The sequence below is a fragment of the Aotus nancymaae genome, unplaced genomic scaffold, assembly GCF_030222135.1.
Source record: "Aotus nancymaae isolate 86718 unplaced genomic scaffold, 86718_ANA_hifiasm-v0.15.2.pri h1tg000010l, whole genome shotgun sequence".
Classification (NCBI taxonomy): Eukaryota; Metazoa; Chordata; class Mammalia; order Primates; family Aotidae; genus Aotus; species Aotus nancymaae.
In genome coordinates this window covers 39,635,798-39,660,296 of record NW_026988421.1, presented here as the reverse complement: position 1 = coordinate 39,660,296, position 24,499 = coordinate 39,635,798, and the positions used below count along the sequence as shown (strand labels likewise).

The following is a 24,499-nucleotide window of genomic DNA, read 5'->3' as shown; positions in this document are numbered from 1 at the left end:
AATATACATGATGCCCAGTTAAATTTAAATTTCAGTAAATGACAAATAATTTTCTAATGTATGTATGGGAGAAGAAGATGGCGAATAAGAAAGTGGGAACTTGCATGTGGCTCTCAGGCTGTCAATATTAGGATCTGCAAACGGATTGCTTTAACAACCATTCATGTTGAAAAAGCCTCTGTGTTTGTGTGCACATGCACACGTGTAAGTAGGTGCTCTCATATATGTTTGTGTGTGTGTGTGTGCATGCATGTGAGTGCATGTTGGCAGGGGGGCATTGGTTCAGTGCATTTACCCTAATTTGAATACCAATGTCCTGGGAGGGGCAGGACTTCCCAACAGGTCTGCATTAAATGAGCACTTGAGTTGTGATTTATGCCACAAGATACTGACCTCCTTAACCCTTAGGGCAACCCTGGATTAGTGGCACAGTGACATCTGGCTGGGTAATCCAAGTGAAAAAGGTTGGGAAGCCCCATGTGGAAGCCATTCTCACTAATATACAAAGTGACACATCCATAAATGCTCACAGCAGCATTCTTTATAATTACAAAAAAAAAAAAAAAAAAAGTCCACAAGAGGAAAAATGGATGAATGAATTGCAGTATATTCAATTAACCAAATATTATAGACAATTAAAATTGATGAACTTGATCCACATCTCCCAATATAAAGAGATCTCAAAATCCTAGCACTGAGAAAAAAAAGTAGGTTCCAGGAGAATGCACACAATATTGCAGTATGTGTAAAATGTACACAGTTATATAAGGTTTTGAAAGACAAAAATATTGTATATTAAAAGCATTCAAGCATTGATTAGAAGGGTGCACAGTAACTTCAGAGAAGTGCCTGCCCCTGAAGGAAGAAGGGACATTGAGGAGGAGGGGTAAGAACGCTGGCAGCAGATATCATTCAGACATCAGTGCATCAGGCTTTGTTCTCACTTCTTTACATTTTTATTCATTTAATCCTCTCAACAACTCTATGAGGTACTAGATGGTACTATCTCCATTTTGCAGATAAAGTATCTGAAGCCCAAAAACAGAGAGATTAGGAAATTTGTCCAAGGTCACACGGCTTTCATAAAGGTCACAAAATGGGTTATAAATTGTACATTTAAACTTTTCTTTTATTAAAATAATTTGAAATATGATAAAATGATAATGCAACAGATGAATGGGTCTTACAGACTTCACCTGTTGCCATTTGTTTGAAATACCAAATTTAAAAGCTCTGCTTTATTCTTTCATAAGTTCAAATTTGTCTAATAAGATCACTCTAAAATTCTGGTTATGGTTTCTTTAAAAAACATACATCTTTTCCTTAACTGTCCTAATAGTAGACAAATATATTAGGATCCCTTTTAATGTTTGCTATGGTGAAATGGAAATAAAAACATTTCATCTGTTTTTATTAGACAATTTTGTTGTAAAGCTGCATGCCACACTGTCCAAAAAATTTGTACTCTGCATGATCCAAATGGATGGGTGGAAATCAGGCCAAATTTTCCTTAATTGATTGAATTAAGTAAACTTTTTTTTACCGAGAAGTTAAATGCCAATATGTAAAAGCTTGCTGCAATTAAAATTTTAAGAGCCAAGAGAATAAGTAATTTAAAGAGTAATCTCTGATTTATGTGCCCAGGAAGAATTTCAGGTATTAATTTTATCTAGTTGATGGAACAATGAGGATGACTCTACACATTCTTCACTGGAATTGCTCTCTGGGGCTGGGAGAGCAGCGGAAGCTGCCTCACAGAAGCAGATCCCCACCAAGACCAAGAGCTGGAGGCAAGTGGCCAAAACTTCCTGACAAATCTCAGCTGTTACCTAATTACCTTCATCTGTTTTTGCTTCAAAAAGCTAGGGAATTCCCTCAGTTCTCTACTCTAATGTTGGCAGAAAACAGACCTGGCTCAAGTCATGTAGGTAAGTCCGGATAACAGCAGACTTTCAGCTTCTGGGGCCCCTGGGAGGTCTGTAATTAACAACTCTGGGATTTACAGAATCCTAGTCAAGGAGGCAAACACTTTGAGCTGCTCTCTCCACCTCCAAATTGTCCCACTGTGAGAAGTTTCCACCAATACTCTTTGGGTTCAGACACTGATCCAAGAAGTTGCTTGCCTCAATGTAATGATATGCCATGTAAGAAGTGTATATAGCACCTGAATGGATTTGTGTATTTGATTAATTGGCATTTAAGAGATAGCAGAAGATAGAATGGAACACAGGGAAGATAAGTTTTAATGAGGAAAGTATAGAAAGGTACACATTATAGGGCAATAGCAGTTAGGGGAGGTTATTAGGGTTTTCCAGAGAAACAGAACCAATATATGAAAAGAGAGGAGGCTGAGAGATTTATTTTGAGGAATTGGCTTAAATGATTGGAAAGCTAAGAAGTCCCATGATCTGTAATTTGCAAGCAGGAGACCCAGGAAAGCCAGTGGTGTAGTTCAGTAGGAGGCCAAAGTCTAAGAACTGGTGTGCTGACAGTCCCCATCCCAGGGCAGGAGGAACACAAAGACAGTCAGACACAAAGCAAATTTTCCCTTCCTCCACCTTATTTGCTCTATTCACGTCCTCAACAGATTGGATGATGCTCACCCATACAGAAATGGGCAATCCACTTTACTCAGTGAACTGATTGAAATACTAACCTTATCCAGACATACCCCATAGACATACCCAGAAATAATGTTTAGACAAATATATGGGTACTCCATGATCCAATGAAGATGATACATAAAATGAACTATCACAGGCAGACTGCAAAAGAAACACATAACCAGGAAGATGCATCAAGATACCCAGGAAATGGAAAAACCCAAGAATAGGATGAGGAAACAAGAATCATAATCTTTGTTCCCTTCACAATGATCTACGATTTGACCGTGAACTTGGTCACTCCGTCATACTTACTATAATAAGGAAGATATTTGAACACCCTAAAGTGAGTCTCCTCAGAGTTCAGTTGCAGATTTTCAGGTCCAAAAACTAGTCAGTAAACACTGAGATATATTTTGCAGAATGGAAGGAAGAATATAATGAAAAGTACAGGCTGGGCATGGTAGCTCACACATGCAATCCCAGTACTTTGGGAGGCTGAGGTAAAAGGATTGCTTGAGGGCAGGAGTTTGAGACCAGCCTAGGCAACATGGTGAGATCACCTCCCCATCTCTACAAAAATATTTTTAAAATATTTTAAATAATAAAAAATCATAACAATGAAAAGTACGTATCAGCTGAGCTCAATCTTTCTACTTACAAGTTAATGTCATGAGCTCCTTTAGCCTCAGTTCCTTTACCCATAAAATAGAGATAACAATTTTGGGGTTGTTGTGAAGACGATCAGAATGACTGATGAGTAATAAACAATAAATGTGAAATGCTATTAATCATTGCCATGATATATACATACATACACATATATAAAATGGTGAAAATATACTCCTTGGCCAATGTCAATAGCTCACACTCAATGGCTAATATTCAATACATATTTTACAAACATCTAATCTCTGTTTTGTTGACAAACATTTGATCAGCTTCTCGGCTATGGGGAGACAATTGTGATGCTTTGATTCTCATTTGACCCCGTGATGGTGCCAATATTAACTAACTATAAGAGGGGTTGATTGATGAATACAAAAATACAGTTAAATAGTAGAACTAAGATCTAGTGTTTGGTAGTACAATAGGGTGACTATAGTTAATAATTGCACATTTCAAAATAACTAGAGGAGTAGACTTGGAATGTTCTCAATACAAATTATAAATGTTTGAGGTGATGGATATCCCAATTACCCTAATTTGACCATTATGCTTGTATGAAAATATCACATGTACCCTGTAAATATGTACAACTATTATGTACCCATAACAATTGAATATAAAATAAACTTCGTTAACATAAAAAATCACTCAATCATGTGGGAATTTGCCAGCTCAGGTCTTGTCATAAATTTGTTTAACATAGTTGCTGCCTTGGCATCCATTTTTAGCTTTGACGTAAGTTATCTGAAACCTAGTCATAACCCATCACCACTGGCCTAGTGAAAACTTCCCCGCCCTGTGTGGAACTGCTGACCACACAAAACCTGACTGTAACCGGAGTCATATAAATAATTTTTCAAATGTTTTCTTGAAACTAGCCAATCCACTATCCCCAAGGGAAAGCCTAAGGGATAACCATGGACGTTAATAAAGACAAAGTCCACAGATCCTCTCTACGTCTAGCTCCCCAGCTGCTGGTTAAGTTCCCTGTGACCTCCAGACTTCCCATGGGCCTCTTGTCAGCACTCCTAATTCTCTGGGTCCTGTGAATCATAATTTTTTGCTTCACGCATTTTGGTTTCACCTCCTCATTGTGCCTCACTTGACCAACACACTCTAACGTAACTTTTCCCTGGTTAGGGCTCTTGTAGAGAGTGGCTATCTTGGTTGATGGGCACTCTTGAAAGAGGCCTTAAGACCAAATGAGAAAGAAACCATAACAATAGATGTCACTTAAACATCTATATGTCTTTAAATATCGTATTTGCGAACTATGTAAGGCAATCTGTGGATTATTTTCCTCTTTGGCATCAACAGTAAGTACTGAGCACTAAAACGTATGTAAGAGAGAGCTTGTGAACAAATAGCGCATTTCTTTGGCAAGATTTTAAACCATATACTAATGATTTGGATATTCTTTCATACTGAACATGCTTTTCCTTATTAATAGCACAGAGAACTGGCTAGGTAATTCAGTATGCCAGCACATTTGGGAATAGCACATTTGGGAATAGCAGTTTTGAGCTGTGGAACCCAGACCAGCTGTACCAGAATCATCTGTTGGCTGGTGAAAAGTCCTCTTCACTCTGCATCTCCCCACCCCCAACCCTGCACCAGACACAACATACAAGTCTCTTGAAATGGGGCCCAGGAATCTTCATGTTTAACAAGCTCCCTGGATATTTCTTATTCAGAGTGAAGTTTGGAAAACTGGGCTTAAGAAACAACATGTTGTGATGATAGTAACTTTTCAATATCACAACCTTTTGCCTTCAAACTGTTGGGGACACCTCATAAAAAAATGTAGTCTTTTTCTTTGCTTTAAGAAAAATTTCATTAATATGGCCAGTCTAAAAATACCTTTCAAACCATTCATATCAACATTATGGATACTATTTAATTGTAGATAACTAAAAAGGAACAACACAGGAAGAAAAAGTTTCTGTTGTTCACAGGCTCTGGTTCCTGACTGTTTCAGAGCACAAACTGAAGCAGGTGGCTTCTCTGCATCACGACTTCACGTGTAGTTCTCAGGAACAAGAGGTTCCTTGTGGGTCTTCACCCTTCCTATCAGGATGCTCTCCCTATATTGCTGTCCTCACAGTGAGCCTCGCAACTTAGTGCCATGCACATGCCATGATCACGCTACGTAATTTCTCACCTGGGTAACCGCTCACTTTCAGTGAACGATGGTCAGTTTTTGTTGTTTCTTCATGTTATATTTGTTCTGAATATATTTATTGAAATGTACTTTTATGTCTTTTATATCTTTTGCATGTTTTTGCACTTCACTTTTTTTTGCCTCAAAATACTTCAACAAAATTTTTTTGCCTCAATCGTTTTTCTTTCTTTTCTTTTTTTTTTGAGATGGAGTTTCACTCTTGTTGCCCAGGCTGGGGTGCAATGGCACAATCTCAGCTCACCGCAACCTCTGCCTCCCAGGTTCAAGCCATTCTCCTGCCTCAGCCTCCCAGGTAGCTAGCATTACAGGCATACACCACTACACCCAGCTAATTTTTGTATTTTTAGTAGAGGCGGGGTTTCATCATCTTGGCCAGCCTAGTCTTGAACTCCTGACCTTGTGAGCCACCTGCCTTGGCCTCCCAAAGTGCTGGGAGTACAGGTGTGAGCCACTGCACCTGGTTGCATTTTTCTTATAACTCATTTTTATTACATTTTAAAATGTATAGCTATGTGACAGATATTAAAAATTATTTCTTTGCCAAATATTAAATATATAGAGCAAAGCACTGCTCTATATATTATACCCCTTTAAACAAATTCAGACAAAACACAGCTCTAGTGTTTTAGTGTTTTCTTACCTGCAAAAGAGTAGAGGGTTGTATTAGATAATCCATGAGATTCTCCAGCTCTGCCATTGTCTGTGGATATAGTTAGAGCTAATTTTTCCTACAAGTGGATCATGCACTTTGTGAATTATCCATAACAAACTTTTATATGTACAGCTGACTTTCTGCTGCCTCTCATTATAACTCTGAACCACCTCCTACTGTGAGATTGTGTGGGTTTAAAGAATACAGAACATTTTAATAATAGCCCAATCAAAATGTAATTAGGAAAAGGTAATTTTGCACCAAAATACCACATCAAAGACAAATTCCAGATATTTCTTATCATCTGCTATTTTAGATTACCATTTTTCCCCTCCACTAGTACAGGTGTAATTCTTTCATCTTGGCTTTTTTAAAGTGCCAAAGACTCAACAGAACTGTTAGCTGCAAATCTACTTCTGATACTTGTCAACCTCTCTCACTTTATGTTTCACATCAGCCATAGCAAATTTTCTTTTACATTTTTATTGATGACCACATCATATCTTTTTAACATGTGCTGCAGAAGCAGGTTTTCTTTTTAAAAATATGTATTTAACCCAGCAGAAACTTAGAAAACAAAGTATTTTATATTAAGACATTATATTCCTTTTTCACAGAATGTGTAGACAAAACAAATCTAAAGCGTGATCCAATTAAATAAATTTCTGTCTCTGGGGGCTATAACCTCTGAGTTAGTTCTCAAAGTCTGCATGTTTCACATTCAGAACCTAACAAGATATTCCTTACTGTAAGCTTAAAGTAAGCAATGACATCACAATATGTATTACTCTGAGTGTTTTCAAAACATGCTGACCCTCTGAAAGTTTCCAAATGGCTTCTTTATGTGCTGTTACAGACCATCTGGCTAGCTGTAGATAAACAAGTTTCAACATATGGGCCATAGCACATACATGGCTCTGCTCCACTAGTGCAGAAAATTAAGAAAAGGATGCTCTCATGATATGAGTAACTAACTCATGCAAGAGAAGCAGGACCATGTAGTGGAGGGCCTGATCTAAGGAGCACACAGAATAGCTTAATTCCAGTTCCTTCTCTTCCATTCACTGGGCATGTCACTTGATCATAGCAAGTCTTCTCTGTTTCCTCATAGAAACATTTTTTAAAGGTGCCATGAACTCTTGCCTCTCTCTCTTCCCGCCTTTGTTCCCATTAAGACATACCTATTATGGGCCTACCATACATGTGCTCCCAGGATGGTGCTAGGTAATGGGCATATTGCTGAGAAAAACAGACATGATCCCTACCCTTGAAGATTTACCGGACAATAATGAAAACATACATCAAATAAATGAGATCAGGAAGAATATTGCAGACTCAGAGGGAAAGCACGTGTGAAGGTCCTGAGATCAGAAGGAGCATGAACAATTTTTTAAAACTCCAATATTTAGAAACATTTACAGCCATTAAATTGAAAACTCAATTGACAATCAAAATGCTGAAAAGGAAATTCCCACTATCTCCAGATGATAATTCAGACAATTATCATATTAGCATAAACTATTTGAAAAATTGCATGCATTTTCTATTCAATTCCATTCATATTGTTGACCTACTGCCTGCAATCAATGAACCTAATAAAACTACACAAAAATATGATCATCAAATACATGCACAAGCATATCAAGCCCATGACAACATGATCAATGCTTTCAGTTATCGAACAGTTGCTAAAAAACCTAGGAACATTGAGTGTCTCCTATTTAATATTTACAGAATAAAACTAAATGCTAAGGCAACAGTGATTCAGTTATCTCTTACAAGTAAGTGCTTTACTTCTCAAGTGTGGTTTCCCAATACTCAGCCTTGCCAGAAAATGACAGCTGATACCCTGTGAGTGAGAAGAGGAATAGTCATTCTTGCTTGAATAGTCATTATATACAAAATGTTTGTTTCAATGAGTTTTCCCAATTCTTAGTTAAAACAAAAGCTGTGTCTTTGGCACAAATTATGTCATATGTGAAATTGTATTAATGATTTATTTTTCTCATTCCCTTTCCATTTCTATTTTTTCCTTTCATTTAGCTGCCATATATTTAAAGCACAGTAAACACAGGAAGCTCAGCCTCTGTAGCTAGAATGAAACAGAGTTCAATAATCGGGCATTCATGTCAGGCAAGATAAAGAGCCAATTTGAATCATGAAGGTCTTAATAAAAAATTAAACAACACATTTGAAAACCTGAATCAATCCAACTAACCATAGTGCCCTGTCTTATACTACAGGAAAGAAAAATGCCACTCCCTAAAACCTACTATAGCACTTACTATACTATATTGTGACAAACTGAGACATGTCTGCCTTCTACCTGATGGCAAATTCCTTAAAAGCAAGGATTGTGCCATACCCATCTTTGTCCCCTCAATGCCTGCAGAGCTGAATGTGACAGGAGCCCAAACAATGCTCATTAATCAGATCAACTAATGAACAATCATTGTTTTAAAAATAAAAAGTCACTAAGTGAATGAATCCTCACAGTGAAATGTGATTAAATCCAGAGCTGTCTTGGCTACCTGTTCGGATTTTAGCAAACATGTAAAGTGTTTGCCCTTCAGTCATTCAGCAGATATCAGTATGTATGACATACAACCTTTAATTAAAAATCTTTACTTACATTGCTTTATTTCAGCTACAAATAAACTTTATTTGATGTAATGTAATAAAACATTTTCAAGTTTAACAATATGTATCTGACCATAAATAATCATTTAAATTATGAATATAAGTATATACGGTCACTTTAGCAAATTTGCGGTTCAGGAATTTATACAAGCTTTGTCTGAAAGGACAGTGCCCTCCTCCCCTTTCAGGAAAGGCAGCCCTTCCCCATGTCTGGTAAGAAGCAATGTCAATGGGAGTTAGAAGAAGTCCATAATCCACGTCGGAATTCCACTTTATCCTGTGAGAGGACAGCTTGCTTTATTGTAGGAAAATAATATTCTCTTTCAGTTCTCTCTTATCAAATAAAGAATTGCATTCATTTCTCCCCTTCTAGGTACAGGTACTCATCTATTCTCATCTACTGTCCTTCTGCCTCCTTAGTGCCATTTAAAAATATATATATCCACAAAGAGACCTCTTCTGTTTCTTTACCTGCCCTTCATGTCTACCATTTTTTTGGTAGGTGAGGGTGGGAATCAGGGGACAGAATTATTTAGGCACACATTTGATTTAAGATACAGAGAACACAAAAACAAATTCTCTAGAAGGAACAGACTGGTGTTTTGAAGCATTTCCCAAGAGTGGTCCTGGTGACCTCGTTTCACACAATTTGGTTTAATACAATGCAGCTCAACAAGAATGAACATGTTTATGCCCCATCTCCAGAAGCATCACAACCTTTCACGGAAAAACCCATTATTCCCATACTTCTTCCACGTAACATACAGTTATAGGCCAGCCCATGGGTGGGCCCACTGCACCCTCGTAGAAAATGAGAGTCAAAAACATGCCAATAATCATGTCAATTACAATGCAGTTGGGTACCACTTGCGCTTCACTAAGATAAAAATCCTCCCATGAGACATGCCCTTCACCTCTCAGGACCCTTCAGAGCACAAGAAAAAGCTTTGTTCAAGTTGTATGCTTCTCTACATCTTGTTCCTGAGTTATACCATAATAAGTGAGTTAACAAGAAAAGTACATTGGTGGGGAAATCACAGAGACCCCGCAGAAAAGCCAAACTATTTGACAGAAGCTTGAAACAAACACTGCTCTGGGAAATCATTTGTATTAGCTGATAACTGGAGTCTGTTTTCTAACATGGACATGCAACATATTCAACACTACGCTCACCGCAGTTTGCTTGGAAAACCCTTCTGTCATACAACAAAATACGTTCTGTCTCATGAATGATTCCTGCATATTCACCACAATGCCTAGACTCAGAAGCATGGGAAGTGTGCACTGGAACATTCTCCCACTTGCATGGATTTGGACATATGCAAAGCACCAGAAACTGCTTCCTTTCTAGAACTCAGTTCTGTCGGTGTGCTTACTGCTGAGATGATCTGCTATCTTAAACTGAGAACACACAATAGCACTGATCCACAGAAAAAAGGAGAGGTCACCATCTCCCTTATAAGATAGTGTGTACAACAGATCACCCTGTTTGTCACGTTTTAGCCATCGTAAAAAAGGACAGAAGCCGCATTCCATTCTGCAGTCTCAGCAAATGACTTCCTTCTGTTTCCACCTCTATTTTGCCTTATTTCATCTCCATTGTTCAGCTTTCGATCATGAATCATGACCTTTTTTTCTACAGTAGTCAGTGGTTTGTCTAAAAAGAGAGAGAGAGAGAGAAATAGGAAAATGATTTAACAGAACCGTAAATGTGAGTTTTCATTTTATGGTGGGTGGACTTAATTTTTACAGCAGTCAGTACTTTGAATCATTTGTGGTTTCTAAGGGATTATGAGTATCCTTAAAGGGAAAGAAAAAGTGCTGTGATTCTTTTAATAAATTTTGTAACTTCCACAAGTTGCCAAGGCTTTAATATATTTGCAAATCAGCCCCAAATAACCCATTTGGAAATTCACTTTTTTAATACAGCTATAGCCAAAAATGACTTTGCTCTCAAAAATCCTTGCAAAATACTAATGTACTCACTCTACTTGAAAAGAATAATGACTAAATAATGATTACCAGTGAGAAGTGTTCTTGCCCTCAAACCTAGGGAGGTATGTTATTGTAAGGGATGTGTGCAGAGACCAAGAAACTTCACTTCTCTCCCTTGTTCCTAGATGCACAGAAGGGGCATTAGTGACACAGAAGTGTTAGTCATTGGCTGAGAAAAAGTCCCTTTCTCCTTGGGTAAAGCCACTCTCCCCTAACTCTGCACCTCCACAGTCCTCGACTTACCACATTACATCATGTGCTTAAGGGTTAAATCTATGAGGACCCAGGAACTGGGACCATGCACCCAATCTCAGACTACCCACCCATCTAAAGCATCCCCCACCCTGCATTTGGCTGTCTTGCCTGTAGTCCTGCTCCTCCTTCTTCAAGGTCCCCCTCTCACCCAGCCCTTCAGATGGGTGATCAATAGATGGATTTTGCTGGAGACATGGCTTCTGGCTTTGCCCCTCAGCATCACACAGTGACACTTGAGGCCAAGTGCTGCACCTCAGCCCAGACCTGGCACTCGAGGCTCCCAGGTATCTGAAGAGGGGACTGGCAACCATTTGTGCTCCATAGACACATTCCTAGCCTAGGACCTCTGTTTCTTCCCAGCACAGCAGAGACCACACTTTCTCTTCAGCTCAGCATTGCTCTGCTCATGCAGTTCATGTTCTGAATTCCTCCAGACCACAGCACTATCTCGAAAGTCTCCCTTTCCTTGCTACCCACCTGCTAACCAATTGTGATGGTCTGAAGATTGCACCACCCACACAGACACCCATGGCCTCTTTCCTGGTCTCAACAGCACCCTCCTCGTGCAGGCCCTCCTGGCATGAGACTCCACTCTTACATCAGTCTCCTAACCCATCTCCTTTCTCCTACTGTGAAGCCTTCCATACATCATTTATACTGCATCTCTGGTTTCATACCTGCTCAAAAGCCTTCATCTCTCTCCCTCACCCCTGCCCACCTAGCCCTCCATGCTGACCATAGGCTACCCAGCTTCCCAGTACTGCTAAAGACATGCCCCAAACTTCTTGTCTACCTCTTTGATGTGCCCCTCTGTCCATGCTATCCCCTCTGCCTTGAGCAGCCACCACTCCACCTCTGCCTCTATTATGCCTTCTTGTTAAAATCCTACTCTTTCTTCTAACACACCTCAAATATCCCCCTGTTCTTGATTTCTACCATGGATATTTTCTTCCTAAGAATGCCCCTCAAGACTTATTTTTCTTCTGTACTCCTCTGTACTGCTTGATTTTATGTTGTGCTATGTGTATTTATTATCTACTAATGGAACAAAAATATATAAATATTAGAAAAAGCAAGGAAGGGCAATCACCTGCCTTCCTTACTTTAAAGAGATGTTGCAAAGTTAAAATGTAAGCAATTGCAAAGCAGGAAGCAAATAAGCTATTATTACTAATTGATGATTTAGTGAAAATAAAATGATGATTTAATGAAAATAAATCATCTATGGGGAAGAGAAGTCCATGAAATAGCAAACTGTTTGTTTGTTTCTACCTATAAGGTAGCATCCCATTACAGACACCCCAGGGTTTCAGAAGCCTTGATGCTTCTTCCCAATTGCTTCTGGGATCTGTTGTTTTGTTTTATTTATTTGTTTATTTGATTACTGGTTTCCACAAAGAAAGGTTAGCTTCAAGACAAACCCTGGAGCACTGTATTGGCAGAATTCATGGCAGAAACCCCAGGTTACTCTGCTACGAGTCACCACTAGAAACCCCTGCAATTGACAGGAGTTTATAAAGGGCTCTTTGACAACAACAATACAATCACCAGGAAAAAAAAAAAAAAGAGCAGGAAAGGAAAAGCGACTTCAAAACAATTTCATGGCATTCTTTTATATGGAAGTATTGTAGAAAGTGCTCTTCAATATTATTCATAAATGATGTCAACAAAATTCATCAAAACATGATACTTAAAAGCAATTTATGACTATTCAAAGTAAATCCATAAGTAATCAAATTAAAAAAGAAAACAATAATCCCTGATTATATCACATTATCACACTTGGTTTTATATTACCGATCTTTGAATATTTGTTAAAAGGATTAAAATTGAGAGCAGTAAATTAAAATTACCAGTGCAAAAGTATTCACAGCATTTTCTCCCCTCTATTCACTCCATTACCCCAGGGAAAATTCTTGGGTGCCTGCTGAACTCCTGAGGTTCTGGTTATGCTGATCAAGAAAATGGGGGAAAATGGATAAATATTTGGGAGTAGGAATACAGTCTCATAGGCTTACACAGGAAAGAAAGAAACTACTTGTAGGAAATATGTAGAGCCAAGAAGGCAGAGCAAGGTGAAAAGGTAAGAGAGACTAGAAGCCCAGAAGCTAGATGGGAGGAAAAGGGCTGGAGAAAGCCCAGAGTCTGTAGGGTGGCCACAAGATGAGAGAGAGAGGCATGGGGAGCAATGAGTTCTGATTACAAGTCTCCTACTAGCCACCACCACTTCTACAGCCACCCCAGCCCACTAGATTAAAAGCTTCCAGAGACTATAACTGTCACTTACTCATCTTTCTACCCTAACATGCCTGGTGCCATGCCTTGTACATAGCAGGCTCTCAAATGTTTCTAGGAAAAACAAGCCAATGAGGAGACTCCTTACATCCATTTTCTACCTTCTAAGTTATCCACACAGAGCCACTGAATCAGTATCGACCATTTTGATGACTCCATTCTCCTACTTGCAGATTCACCGATGGCTTACTACTGTGTACACCAGAGTCTCCCAACTTTAGCATTAAGGACTAGGTACTTCTTTACTTCTTTGTTGTCACGGGTGCTGGCCTGTATGCTGTAAAATCCTTAACAGCAGCCCTGGCCTCTACCCAGTAGATGCCAGTGGTGTCCCACCCCAATTTGTGACAACCAAAAATGCCTCCAGAAATTGCCAAATGTCTCCAGAGAGTTGGGACAGGAGGCAAAACTACTCCTGATTAAGAACCATCTGTCAATACTAAAAGTCCTAATTCTTGGAGCTGTCACAGAAGATCCTTTATAATTTCATCTCAAACTACTTTTCTGCTTTGATCTCCAACAGTTCCTGCACCCAAATGCTTAGCTTGAGCCAGATGGTCCTTTGATAAGCTCCCATATTGGTGCCCTTACAAAAAAAGTCCTCTTCACCTGGAATACCATTTCTGCTCTCCTTTTGCTATAAATGCTTTGACCATCTTCATAGACATGCTTGAGCCCATGTCCTTCAGGAAGTCTTCTCTGATCAGTTAGTGTAAGCTCTGAGTTATTTTCCTTTCCTTTGAATCCTATAGCTTTTCCTCTCTCCACCTTTCCTTATTACAGAAAGGTTGAGTGTGCACATGTCTTAGCCTAGCCAGGCTGCTATAACAAAATACCATAAACTGGCAGCTTATAAACAACAGAAATTTATTTCTCATAGTTCTAGAGGCTGAGAAATCCAAGATTAAGGCACCAGAAGATCCCATGTCTGGTGCAGGCTCGCTGTCTGCTTCATAAATGGTAACTTCCAGCTGCATCCTCACATGGTAGAAGATGTCAACAAGCTCCATCAGGCCTCTTTTATAAGGGCACTAATCCCATTCATGAGGGCCCTGTCCTTATGACCTAATTACCTCCTAAAGAATCCACATTTTCATACTATTGCATTGGGAATTTTGTTTCAAAATATGAATTTTGCAGGAGACACAAACATTCAGGCCATAGCAACATATGTCTGTTTGTGTAAGGTATGTCCAACAAAAATATATGCACAAGGACATGAAAGAATATGTTTTCTGTATTTTCCTCAATGCATGGAAGCTATATTAGAAATTTCCTACAGCTGATGGATATTTTTAGGCTAATCATCCTTAATGAAGTGAATATTCTGTAATTAGAAATTTAAACTGAGAGAGATGTAAAGACGATACAGCAAACTATGGCCTGTGGGCTAAATACAGCTAGAAGCCTCTTTTCACAAATAAAGTTTTATTGGTACACAGGCCTATCCATCTGTTTACTTATTCAGTGACAAAGGCTGACATGAGTAGTTTCAATAGAGACCATATGGTTAGCAATGCTTAAAATATTTACCACCCGGTCTTTCACAGTTAAAAGTTTGCTGACCCCTGTTTTAAGCTAACAAGAAAATAACACCCGAGCCTCCAGACTAGCTGAAGATATAAAGGCAAATATCTTTAGATTTAATGTTAGCTGATTTATTTTTATAAAAGGCACAGTAGATACAAGTTAAAAGCACTTTTGAACACAGACATCCTGGGCTCAAATCCAGCTCTATCACTCTCTGTATGACTGTGGGGAAGTTATTTGACTTCTCCAAGCCTTTGTTTTGTTATTTTCAGAATGAAAATGAAGAAAACTAACTTATCATAAACTTTTGAGGATTAATTGATCAAATTCACCTAAAGTGCTCACCAAAGTACCTGAGAGTGAATCCTCAGGAAACCTGTGTTATTATTTTAAATTGGAAAGCCTTTTTTTTTTTTTTTTTTTTTTTTTTTTTGAGACGGAGTCTCGCTCTTGTTACCCAGGCTGGAGTGCAATGGCGCGATCTCGGCTCACCGCAACCTCCGCCTCCTGGGTTCAGGCAATTCTCCTGCCTCAGCCTCCTGAGTAGCTGGGATTACAGGCACGCGCCACCGTGCCCAGCTAATTTTTTTGTATTAATAGAGACGGGGTTTCACAATGTTGACCAGGATGGTCTCGATCTCTCGACCTCGTGATCCTTTTTGTGTTACATTTTAAAGATTACTATTTTGTGATCTATCTGAATTATCTATGAATTATTAACTAAAATATTCAACAAAATTATTCTCAATTTCTTCGACCCTATAGGATGCATACAAATATAGCAGTGTTTCCTAGCTCACGACTTTATCTGTCCTTTCCTAGTTTATACACTGGCTGCTTAACTGGATCTCCTGGCACCCATCTTCCCCTTGTCTGCCCTCCTCACTATTGCTGGGGAGACCTTCCTAAATCACATCACTCAGCACGTTACTCCTGAGAACTAAAACCAACATGCTTTCCTTTTCCTGTGCTAAACAATGCCAGAGCCAGGCAAAATAACCTAGCTATTTGTTCTAGGAAATAGTTACTTTCAGAAGATAAGACTATATGCCAACTAAAATAGCCTACTTTTCAAGACTAATAGTTTGCTCATTAACACTCACTTCACAGTCCTCATCTAGCTGTACTTATCAGTCTAAAGCTATTATGTCATAAACTCTGCCTAATCCCCACCTTCAAATCACCCAGCACAAGTCCCAAACTCTGTCGATATCCTTGCCTAATTTCCTTCTTCTGAGAAACTGCTAAGACTGTCTAGGAGGTGTCCACTTGTAGTGCAGTAAGTCTAATAAACTTTACTTACTTAGAGAAGCAAGTCATTCTCATTGTCTTCTCAGAGAGCTTATAGCTAGTCGCCAGCTCAAAAATATTCTGAGACTCTTCACTGCCTATAAACTGAAGTTACTTGACAAGTAGTATTGCATAACATTCAATACAATCATCAGAGTGATTCATACCACAGCTACCACTACCACAGGTCAATTACTTTATGTTCCTGAGCCTTAATTTGTTCTTCTGAAAGGTGGTGGGGATGCTAGAAGCATCTATTCTGCAGGTAGCATGCTGTTTAGCAAGTAGCAGGTGTTCAATAATGGTTAGCAGTTATTACTTTTATTTATCATTTACTACATGTCAGGCACTGTACTAGATTCTGCGGAAAGAAATCTTATTAAGACATAGTTCCTTCTCTGAAGAAATTCAGAATCTGGTGGGAAAATCCTAGGGGTCAATTCAATGAACTCTTATAGGCATAGTAAGATCTCTGGATTTGTTCATAGTTCATGTTCTAGAACCTAAAATTACATTTTTTTTAATATTACTTTTTATATTGTGAACAATTTCATATATACAAAAGAGTATATAGAAGTAAACATGAATGCCTGTGAAGCTATACTCAGCTTAAGAATTAGCATAGCTGTAGTCTTGCAACTTTCAATTGTAAGAGAAAGACAGTCCAGTATAAGAAAAATGAGTAGCACTGGGATTCAGATGATGTGGGATCTAGACTTAGTTGTGACACTAGCTAAGTGTGAATTATCTCACTTTTCAACTCCCAGTTAGCTCTTCTGCTGAATAACAGGGCTGGACAAGATGATCGGGAAGGCCCCTATCAGCTAGAGTGGTCCATGGTTTTCTAGTCTACTCCTTCCTGCCAGGCTCAGTGAAGACAGAGGCCTCCAACATTAATCCGCTCACTCTCTCACCAGCATCTTCCAATTTTTCATTCCAAGTTTCTTTTTCCCTCGGCTTTCAAACATGAAGGAATCTTCTCCACCTCAAATTTAAAACAAAGTCTTCATTTGACATGCTAACACGTCTAACTAGTATAGTATCTCCTTCCTTCTTTACAATGCCAATTTTTTAACATGTGGGTCACTTCTGAAATTTCCATTTCTCCATCACCATCAGATCCTTTTTCAGATCTCAAGACCCTATTATAATTGCTTCCTTGAAAGTCACTAAGACTTCTTAGACAAATTCAACAACTCTTTATCAGTTCTCGCCTACCAAGACGGCCAGGAGCATTTTCTAAAAGCTCCTGTGGCTCTTTTTATTTTTCAGAGGTGGGTCTTGCTCTGTTAACCAGGTTGGAGTGCAATGGCATGATCATAGCTCACTGCAAACTCCAACTCCTGGGCTCAAGCTATCCTACCACCTCAGCCTCCCAAGTGGCTAGGAGTACAGAGGCTCTTCACCATGTCCGGCTCTCATGGCTTTTAAAGACCTTGCCTCATCCTGGCATCTCCCCACACCAATCACTCTTTTTTTACCTGGGCTCCCTCCTTTCACCCCAGGTGAATGTAACTGTATACTGGAAGGATCATTGTGCCTCCTACCTCAAAAGAAGAATTTATCTGTGAAGGATGAGGTCATCAAACAAGTTTTACCAGACAGAAGAATAATAACAACTAAAATAATAATGTTGCACAAATTCAGATGTAAGGACATAATCTGGATGTCATTTATGGAGAAAGAATGGAAAATATTGCCTGCCTTGTTGTCAGTCACATCAATTGCAATTCCTCAGCAAATTAGTCTCATCTACCAATCTAACTAAGTACCTCTCTTTGGCTTTTGGAATTTTACTGGGTGCAAGACTTGAGTCTATACTGTTGTCAATTCAAATATGGTATGTTTAGTAAAAAGTAAGCTAGCTACTCATTCAGGAAGCTTTCTGTGATGTGTTTCAAAAAGCTGCATAAAAGGGTTTGGGGGATAAAAGGAAAATAGCGATAAATGACCTTACAGCACAATCTCAGGTCTCTCTGGCCTCTCAGCGAGCTTCAGGGCTTCATGCATGCCTGCAGCCGAGAGCTTCCGGTTGATATTCCGGTACTGGCACTGGAGCAGGCTGCGATAGGTGGTCCTCAGGTCCCGGTTGAAGAAGGCATATATAAAAGGGTTAATGAGAGAGTTTGCATAGCCTAGCCACAGAAATGTTCTCTCCACCCACAGTGGGATGCAGCTGCAGGCAGTGCCACAGATGAAGGGTCTGGCAGTCGAGAGGAGGAAAAAGGGCAGCCAGCACACGGTAAAGGCCCCGACGATGATCCCCAGGGTGGTGGCTGCTTTCTGTTCCCGCTTAAAGATGGAGATGTTTTTCCTTTCATGCTTAAGGAGTCTCGAAAGGTTTGCACACTCTTCCACCTCCTTCTGGAGCTTCACTATGCCATTCAGGGCGATGACGCTGTCTGGCTCCACTCGAGGGAAGCCAGGGAACTTGTGTTTGGCAGCGCTCTTCCTGGCAGCCTTGTAAATCTGGTAGTACATGAAAAGCATGACGGACATGGGGATATAAAATGCTACTGCGGTAGAGTAAATCGTGTAGCCAAAGTCCTGGCTGATCAAGCACACCTTATCATCATTTACATTCTGAGCCCATCCAAAGAGCGGAGGTAAAGTGATGGAGGCGGAGAGAAGCCAAACGGACAGAATCATCTTCGCCATGCATTTCCCATTCTGCCTCACAGGGTACGTGAGAGGCCTTGTGATCCCAAGGTACCTAGTGGAGACATGGAAAAATAACAGGTGAACCCTGAAATCATAACTGGTCAACTGAGCAAGTCCTGCCAGCTGAATACTCACAACAGCCCTTCTAGGTAGGTATCATTACTCCCATTTTGCAGAAAGGTCAACTAAGGCTCTGAGATATTACCTATTTTATTCCAGGTCACACACAGGCATTGCCAGGTAGCCTGAGAGCCCTCTGACTCTAATGTTAGTCCATGCTTTTCGCATGCTTTATAGTTTTTCACAGTCCATGTAGTCAACGAAGTTTAAAGAGCTCCCCCTCCCCATGTCCCCAGCCACCAAAATCAGCGAGGACAACACATCAGCTCTGATGTGGGATATTGTGACTTATTCTCAAAACTTAACCAAAGTCTGCCACACTCTGATATTATACAACCAGTGATCACCCAACTGTCTTAATTTAGGCCAGCTTTTAATTCATTTTAGCTTTCCCTTTGTATTACAGCAGAAGCATTTCTTTAAGATCACACAGATTTGTGAGATAGTTGAATGCTGGAATGGGAAGCAGAAATGATCATTATTATTATTATTTTTTACCCACAGAAAATTCTCACACAACAGCAGTATCAGAGGAACAATCTGAAAAATAAAAACAGCCTGCTTTCTCTCTCCGGTTCTTAGGAGAATCACAAAACAAGGATACAATTCTGAAAGATATTAGGCAAATCCAACATTTTCTCTGTGTTTAGTTCTACAGAGGGAATAAATATTACTCCAAGTCTGTTATCAAGGATTTGTAATGCAAACGAGTCTCTGTAAACAGAGAAAACATATACAGAAAAGATGTTCTGCCAAATGCTTAATATTTTTCAGCTTTCCAAACCTGTGTTTTCCTCATATTTAATAGTCTTAGCTTCTATTTTGGGAAGCTAAGAGCACTTGAGAAGCAAAGACTGAAAAAAGCTGGTCATTCTGTTGTTCTTTTTACTTCCTTCACGTATATAAAAGATAATTCTTTAAACATTAAAAGGAAAGATACAGAGAGTCCCTAACTTACCAACAGGTTATTTTCTGAAAGTTGGTCAGTTGGTAGGTTAGAACTTAAAAAACAATTTCTGCTAGAAATATCCTTTAATACTTAAATTATCCCATAAAAGTCCAAAATCATACTTTCACAATAAAAATTAGCATCTGCAACACTTACAGGAAGACAAAATAGAAATGTAGCAAAAAAAAAAAAAATGAACCAGATGTTCTTATTCCTCTAGAATTAGTTCCTTTAACAAGTATTAATGGAGCTCGTTTCACTGGACAGCTACTGTTCCAGGTGTTGGGGATATGGCAGTGAGTAGAAGAGATGAAAATCCTGCGTGCAGGCAAATGGAGAAATCAGGTTGGATGAAGGGGAAAACCCGAGGCCATGGTAATGTTGAAGGGGACTTCTGATCCCTTTCAAGGATTCAGGCATTCATGACGCTGGTTCTTCATTTGCCAATTTCTGCCTCCCCTTTTTGTTAGTAAAGCTGACCCTTCAAGTACTAGGTTTATCAGCTGTAGTTAGGATTATGATGTGGCTCCCAAACAAAATGAGGGAAGAGAAAGAGGGAGGATTTCCTGAGAATGCAAGAATAAGAGCTAAGAAAAAGGCAGGCAGTGTGGGGAAAAGTAACACGGAAGAAGACAGGGAAGGAAGGAGTAAGGAGGAGGGAAAAGGGAGGAGGGAGAGAAGAGGAAAACCTAGTCCCTGTTCTCTACCAGCTCCTATGAATGTGGCCTTTTGGGCACCTTCCTTGTTTCCTCAGCAGCCTTTCCCACACCTGGACTTAGATTTCTCATCTCTCTTTGTCTACAGCCCCAGCATTAACTGCCTGCTCTCAAACCTGGATGTGGCATCCAAGACATAACCCCAGAATGGTGCCTCCGGTTCACCAAGGAGTAAGTCCAGTAGGTAGAGATTAATTTACACAATTCCTCAGCAGGCCACCAGATGGCATTGTCAGACCATTTTTACATCTACTTACTGGGATTGGGGGTGTATTGATTGGGGTAATGACTGAATAGGTGTATGCTGGAAAAATTACGACAAAAAAAAGAAGTTAGATTTTATTTGTGGATTATTTTAAAAATTAGCAAGCCAGAATTCACAACCTAGTAAACTCCTATTTTGAGGAAATCTGTTTTCTCTCCATTTCTTCACATTTTCCTTACTAGAACTATGCCTTCCCACTTAAGTAACAATCACATCCATCTTTTTCCTGGCTACATAAATAATAAAAAATTCACAAAGTTTAATCCTGAGAGATTAATGGAGTACAAAGGACATTTCAGAATATTAGATAATCTCATTAAAATGGTATGTTTATTCATTCTAGTATGCTTAGACTGACACATTATATTTCAATCATGATAATTAGTCCATATTCCGTCTGTCCTGGAAGTATAAATTATATTTCATAAACTCTGTTCTACTTTAGGCATCATTCTATGATGGTTTTAAGACATCTTACAATAAGGTAGTTATATTTACTTCTTTAGTCTCTTCATTTCCACCTGCTGAGACTTTGTAAGGCTAAAATCAACTGAAATATTACCAGAAAAAAATAAGTGCTCACTAAAGTGTCTGGATATAAAATAAATAAACAAAAGTTAACATCTTATGCTTTAACCATTAACAATTAGAAAATAGTGTGGAGATGAAGCCATTAACAACAACTAAAAACATCTAGGAAAAAGTTTTTTAAAAATAATGCCTAGAGCCTATATGAAGAAAATACAAAATGCTACTGAGGTACATTTTTTAAAATACTTAAATCCATGGTGGAAAAAACTTGCTTTCTCAATAAGAAAATCTAATACTATAAAAGTACCAATTTCCCCTCAATTTATAAATACCACATAACCCCAACTGAATAAACTGGCATGGCTTTTGTTAATCTGACCTAATGATTTTAAAGTTCACTAAGTCAACATGTAAAAATATACAGATAATCTGAAAAAGAATATTGAAGGGATACTTATCCTATTTTAAAAAAGTATAAAGTCACAGAAATAAAATCCCCAAAATAATTATTCAAAAATACATCAATTAAACAGGATAGGTTCAAAGGGATTCAAATATATAGGGGAATTGAATATAAAAGGAGTCACTTTAAATCACTAGTAAAAATTGGATATTCATGAAGTCTCTCAACTAGCCAGCAACTGGGATAAAAATATTACTGGCTTCTTACCTTTCTTTTGATAAAATATAAATCCCAGATGGATCAAAGATTATCATGTAAAAAAATTAAACCCTATGTCTATGAGAAAATATTGGTGAGTATTTCTGCAATCCTGAGATGACAAAGGCCATTCTTAACTGTAATACAAAAGCTTGAAAGTATAAAATGAAACATCAATAAATGTTTGTAACAAACAAAATAAATGACATTTATAAGTGACATTTAGTTTAATTTAAAAATCATTCTGTGCAGAGTTAAAAGTCAAATCATAAACTTGAAATCTAAATGGCAGTATCACAATATTCACAGATTTCCTACAGGTCAATACAAAACACAATCATCCCATTGTAAGAACTTCAGAGTTTGTAAAAGGAAAAGAAAAAGAAAAAAGAAAAAGCTAACCATCCCAATGAAAATATTTAAGCAACTGATCAAAGAAGAAAAACTAATGGCCAAAGCCAGGCACAGTGTCTACAATCCCAGCACTCTGGGAAGCCACGGTGGAAGAATCACTTGAGGCCAGGAGTTTGAGACCAGCCTGAGCAATGCAGTAAGACCCCATCTCTATTAGAGAGAGAGAGAGAGAAACTAATGGCCAGTAAGCACTTTAAAATATGTAAACTTCAATAATAAAGAGATACAAATTTTAAGATAATACATACTTTTATCATTTGCCAATGTTTAAGAAAGACAAAATCCAATATTAGAAAACTGTGAAAAAGCAGTCATTCTATTATGTTGCTACTGGGAGTGTCAACTGAAGTAATTCTAGAACACAGTTTAGCAATTATCAGACATCTAGGATTCTGTCTTAAGATAATTGTACAAATGCAAAATGACTAGTGTGCAGGGATGTTACTAAACACACAACAGAAGGAAAAAAGATGCAATCTAAGTATTATCGACAGGAGATTAGATATAGTATATATACTGTATATGATATGTATAATGCAACCATTAAAAATTATGATATACATCTGTCTTTACTGACACAGAAACAACAGAAGATTAAAAACATAGCTCTTAAAAATAAGTAATAGAAAATCATATAACATATAGTTTTAACCTTTCTATATAAAACTAGGTGTATGCTTGTGTGTGTGTGTCTGTGCATACTTAGATGTCCACAAGAATATCAACTAAAATAGCAATAACAATTTTACCTGAGATGTAGAAATTTTAGTGGTTTTATATTTTCTTTCTATTTTTCTATGATTGATATTTTTGTAGTGAGCATGTAAAAAAACCCCACTATTTTAAGCACAAAATGAATGTACATAAAATGAATCGTTTAAGAGGATTCTGAGATTCCTAAAGTACCTAAATGATTTTGGCAATAGAAACAATCTGGTTCGTAAAATCTTTAGAGAGCTAATAATTAAATTTTATATTGTTTTATTTGATTAGCTTGTCAAAAGTGCTTTATGATAATACATTCATAAGTTCATACAAAAGAAAAAGAACTCATTGGCATTTAAAATCCTATAATTACTACATAAAGTAATATTGGTATTCAGGGAAGTGTTTATCTAAATTATACATTCATTCTTCCAAACCTTGTATAGGATAAATCTTACCTTCAAGGGAGAGAAAGAAAAAAAGAAAAAAACTCGACTGATTTTGAATATTCCTTAATTATTCATGTTTAATATTTATTACACCTAACATTTTATCCTCACTGTTAATTAGAAAGCAGGATGCTTATAAAACCTTCAAAATTTAACTTTAAATGCATACAAATGTGAAAGTACAGTAAATCTCAGAGACAAAAGCACCTAAGTATTATATAATTGAGAAATATATGCAACTCACATTAGGGGTTCCATTGAAGTACAGGTTCAGAGAAAAAGAGGATTAGGGAGTATAATCTGCATGGAGAGGGCATCGGAAGTAAATTAACTCTGCTGCCTGTCTTCCGTTCTAACTGTATAGAAATGGTAAATAATGGGTTTTTAATTAAATGGCTTCTTCTGAGTTTCACTGCTATAGAACAATAATTTAGGGAGTAAAAGAAACTGGGTAAAATTATTCTGAAATAAGTTTTTTAGAGTGTTCAGCTTAAAAAGGGTTCAGAAATTTAGAATACCTCCTCCAGAAGCCTCCATTATAGCTGATAAAATCCACTAGAATCTCCAGCTGATATCAGTGGCTGCTCAAACAGCCAGATAATCAGAATCACTCAGGAGCTTTAGAAACGTGCTGACTGGGCGCAGTGGCTCATGCCTGTAATCCCAGCACTTTGTGATGCCGAGGCAGGCAGATCAAGAAGTCAAGAGATTGAGACCATCCTGGCCAACATGGTGAAACCCCATCTCTACTAAAAAATACAAAAATTAGCTGGGCGTGGTGGCGCACACCTGTAGTCCCAGCTGCTTGGGAGGCTGAGGCAGGAGAATTGCTTGAACCTGGGAGGCGGAGGTTTCAGTGAGCGGAGATCGCGCCACTGCACTCCAGCCTGGCGCCTGGCGACAGAGCGAGACTGTCT

The 24,499-nt window shown here is 38.4% G+C and overlaps 1 protein-coding gene across 2 annotated transcripts in view; it reads right to left on the bottom strand.

Moving 5' to 3' along the window:
- Window positions 1-5,960: 5,960 nt before the first annotated feature.
- The window catches only part of HTR7 (5-hydroxytryptamine receptor 7), a 111,030-nt gene continuing 92,491 nt past the window's right edge, over window positions 5,961-24,499 (bottom strand). Inside the window, exons 2-3 of one of the 2 annotated variants that reach the window (XM_012454757.3) lie at window positions 18,064-18,824; window positions 5,961-10,403 (exon numbers count right to left, since the gene is read on the bottom strand). In XM_012454757.3, coding sequence (XP_012310180.2) covers window positions 18,065-18,824 — 760 coding nt within the window. In that variant the 3' untranslated portion in view covers window positions 5,961-10,403; window position 18,064. The remainder of the gene's footprint in view (window positions 10,404-18,063; window positions 18,825-24,499) is intronic. The other variant, XM_012454756.3, reaches the window with a different exon arrangement.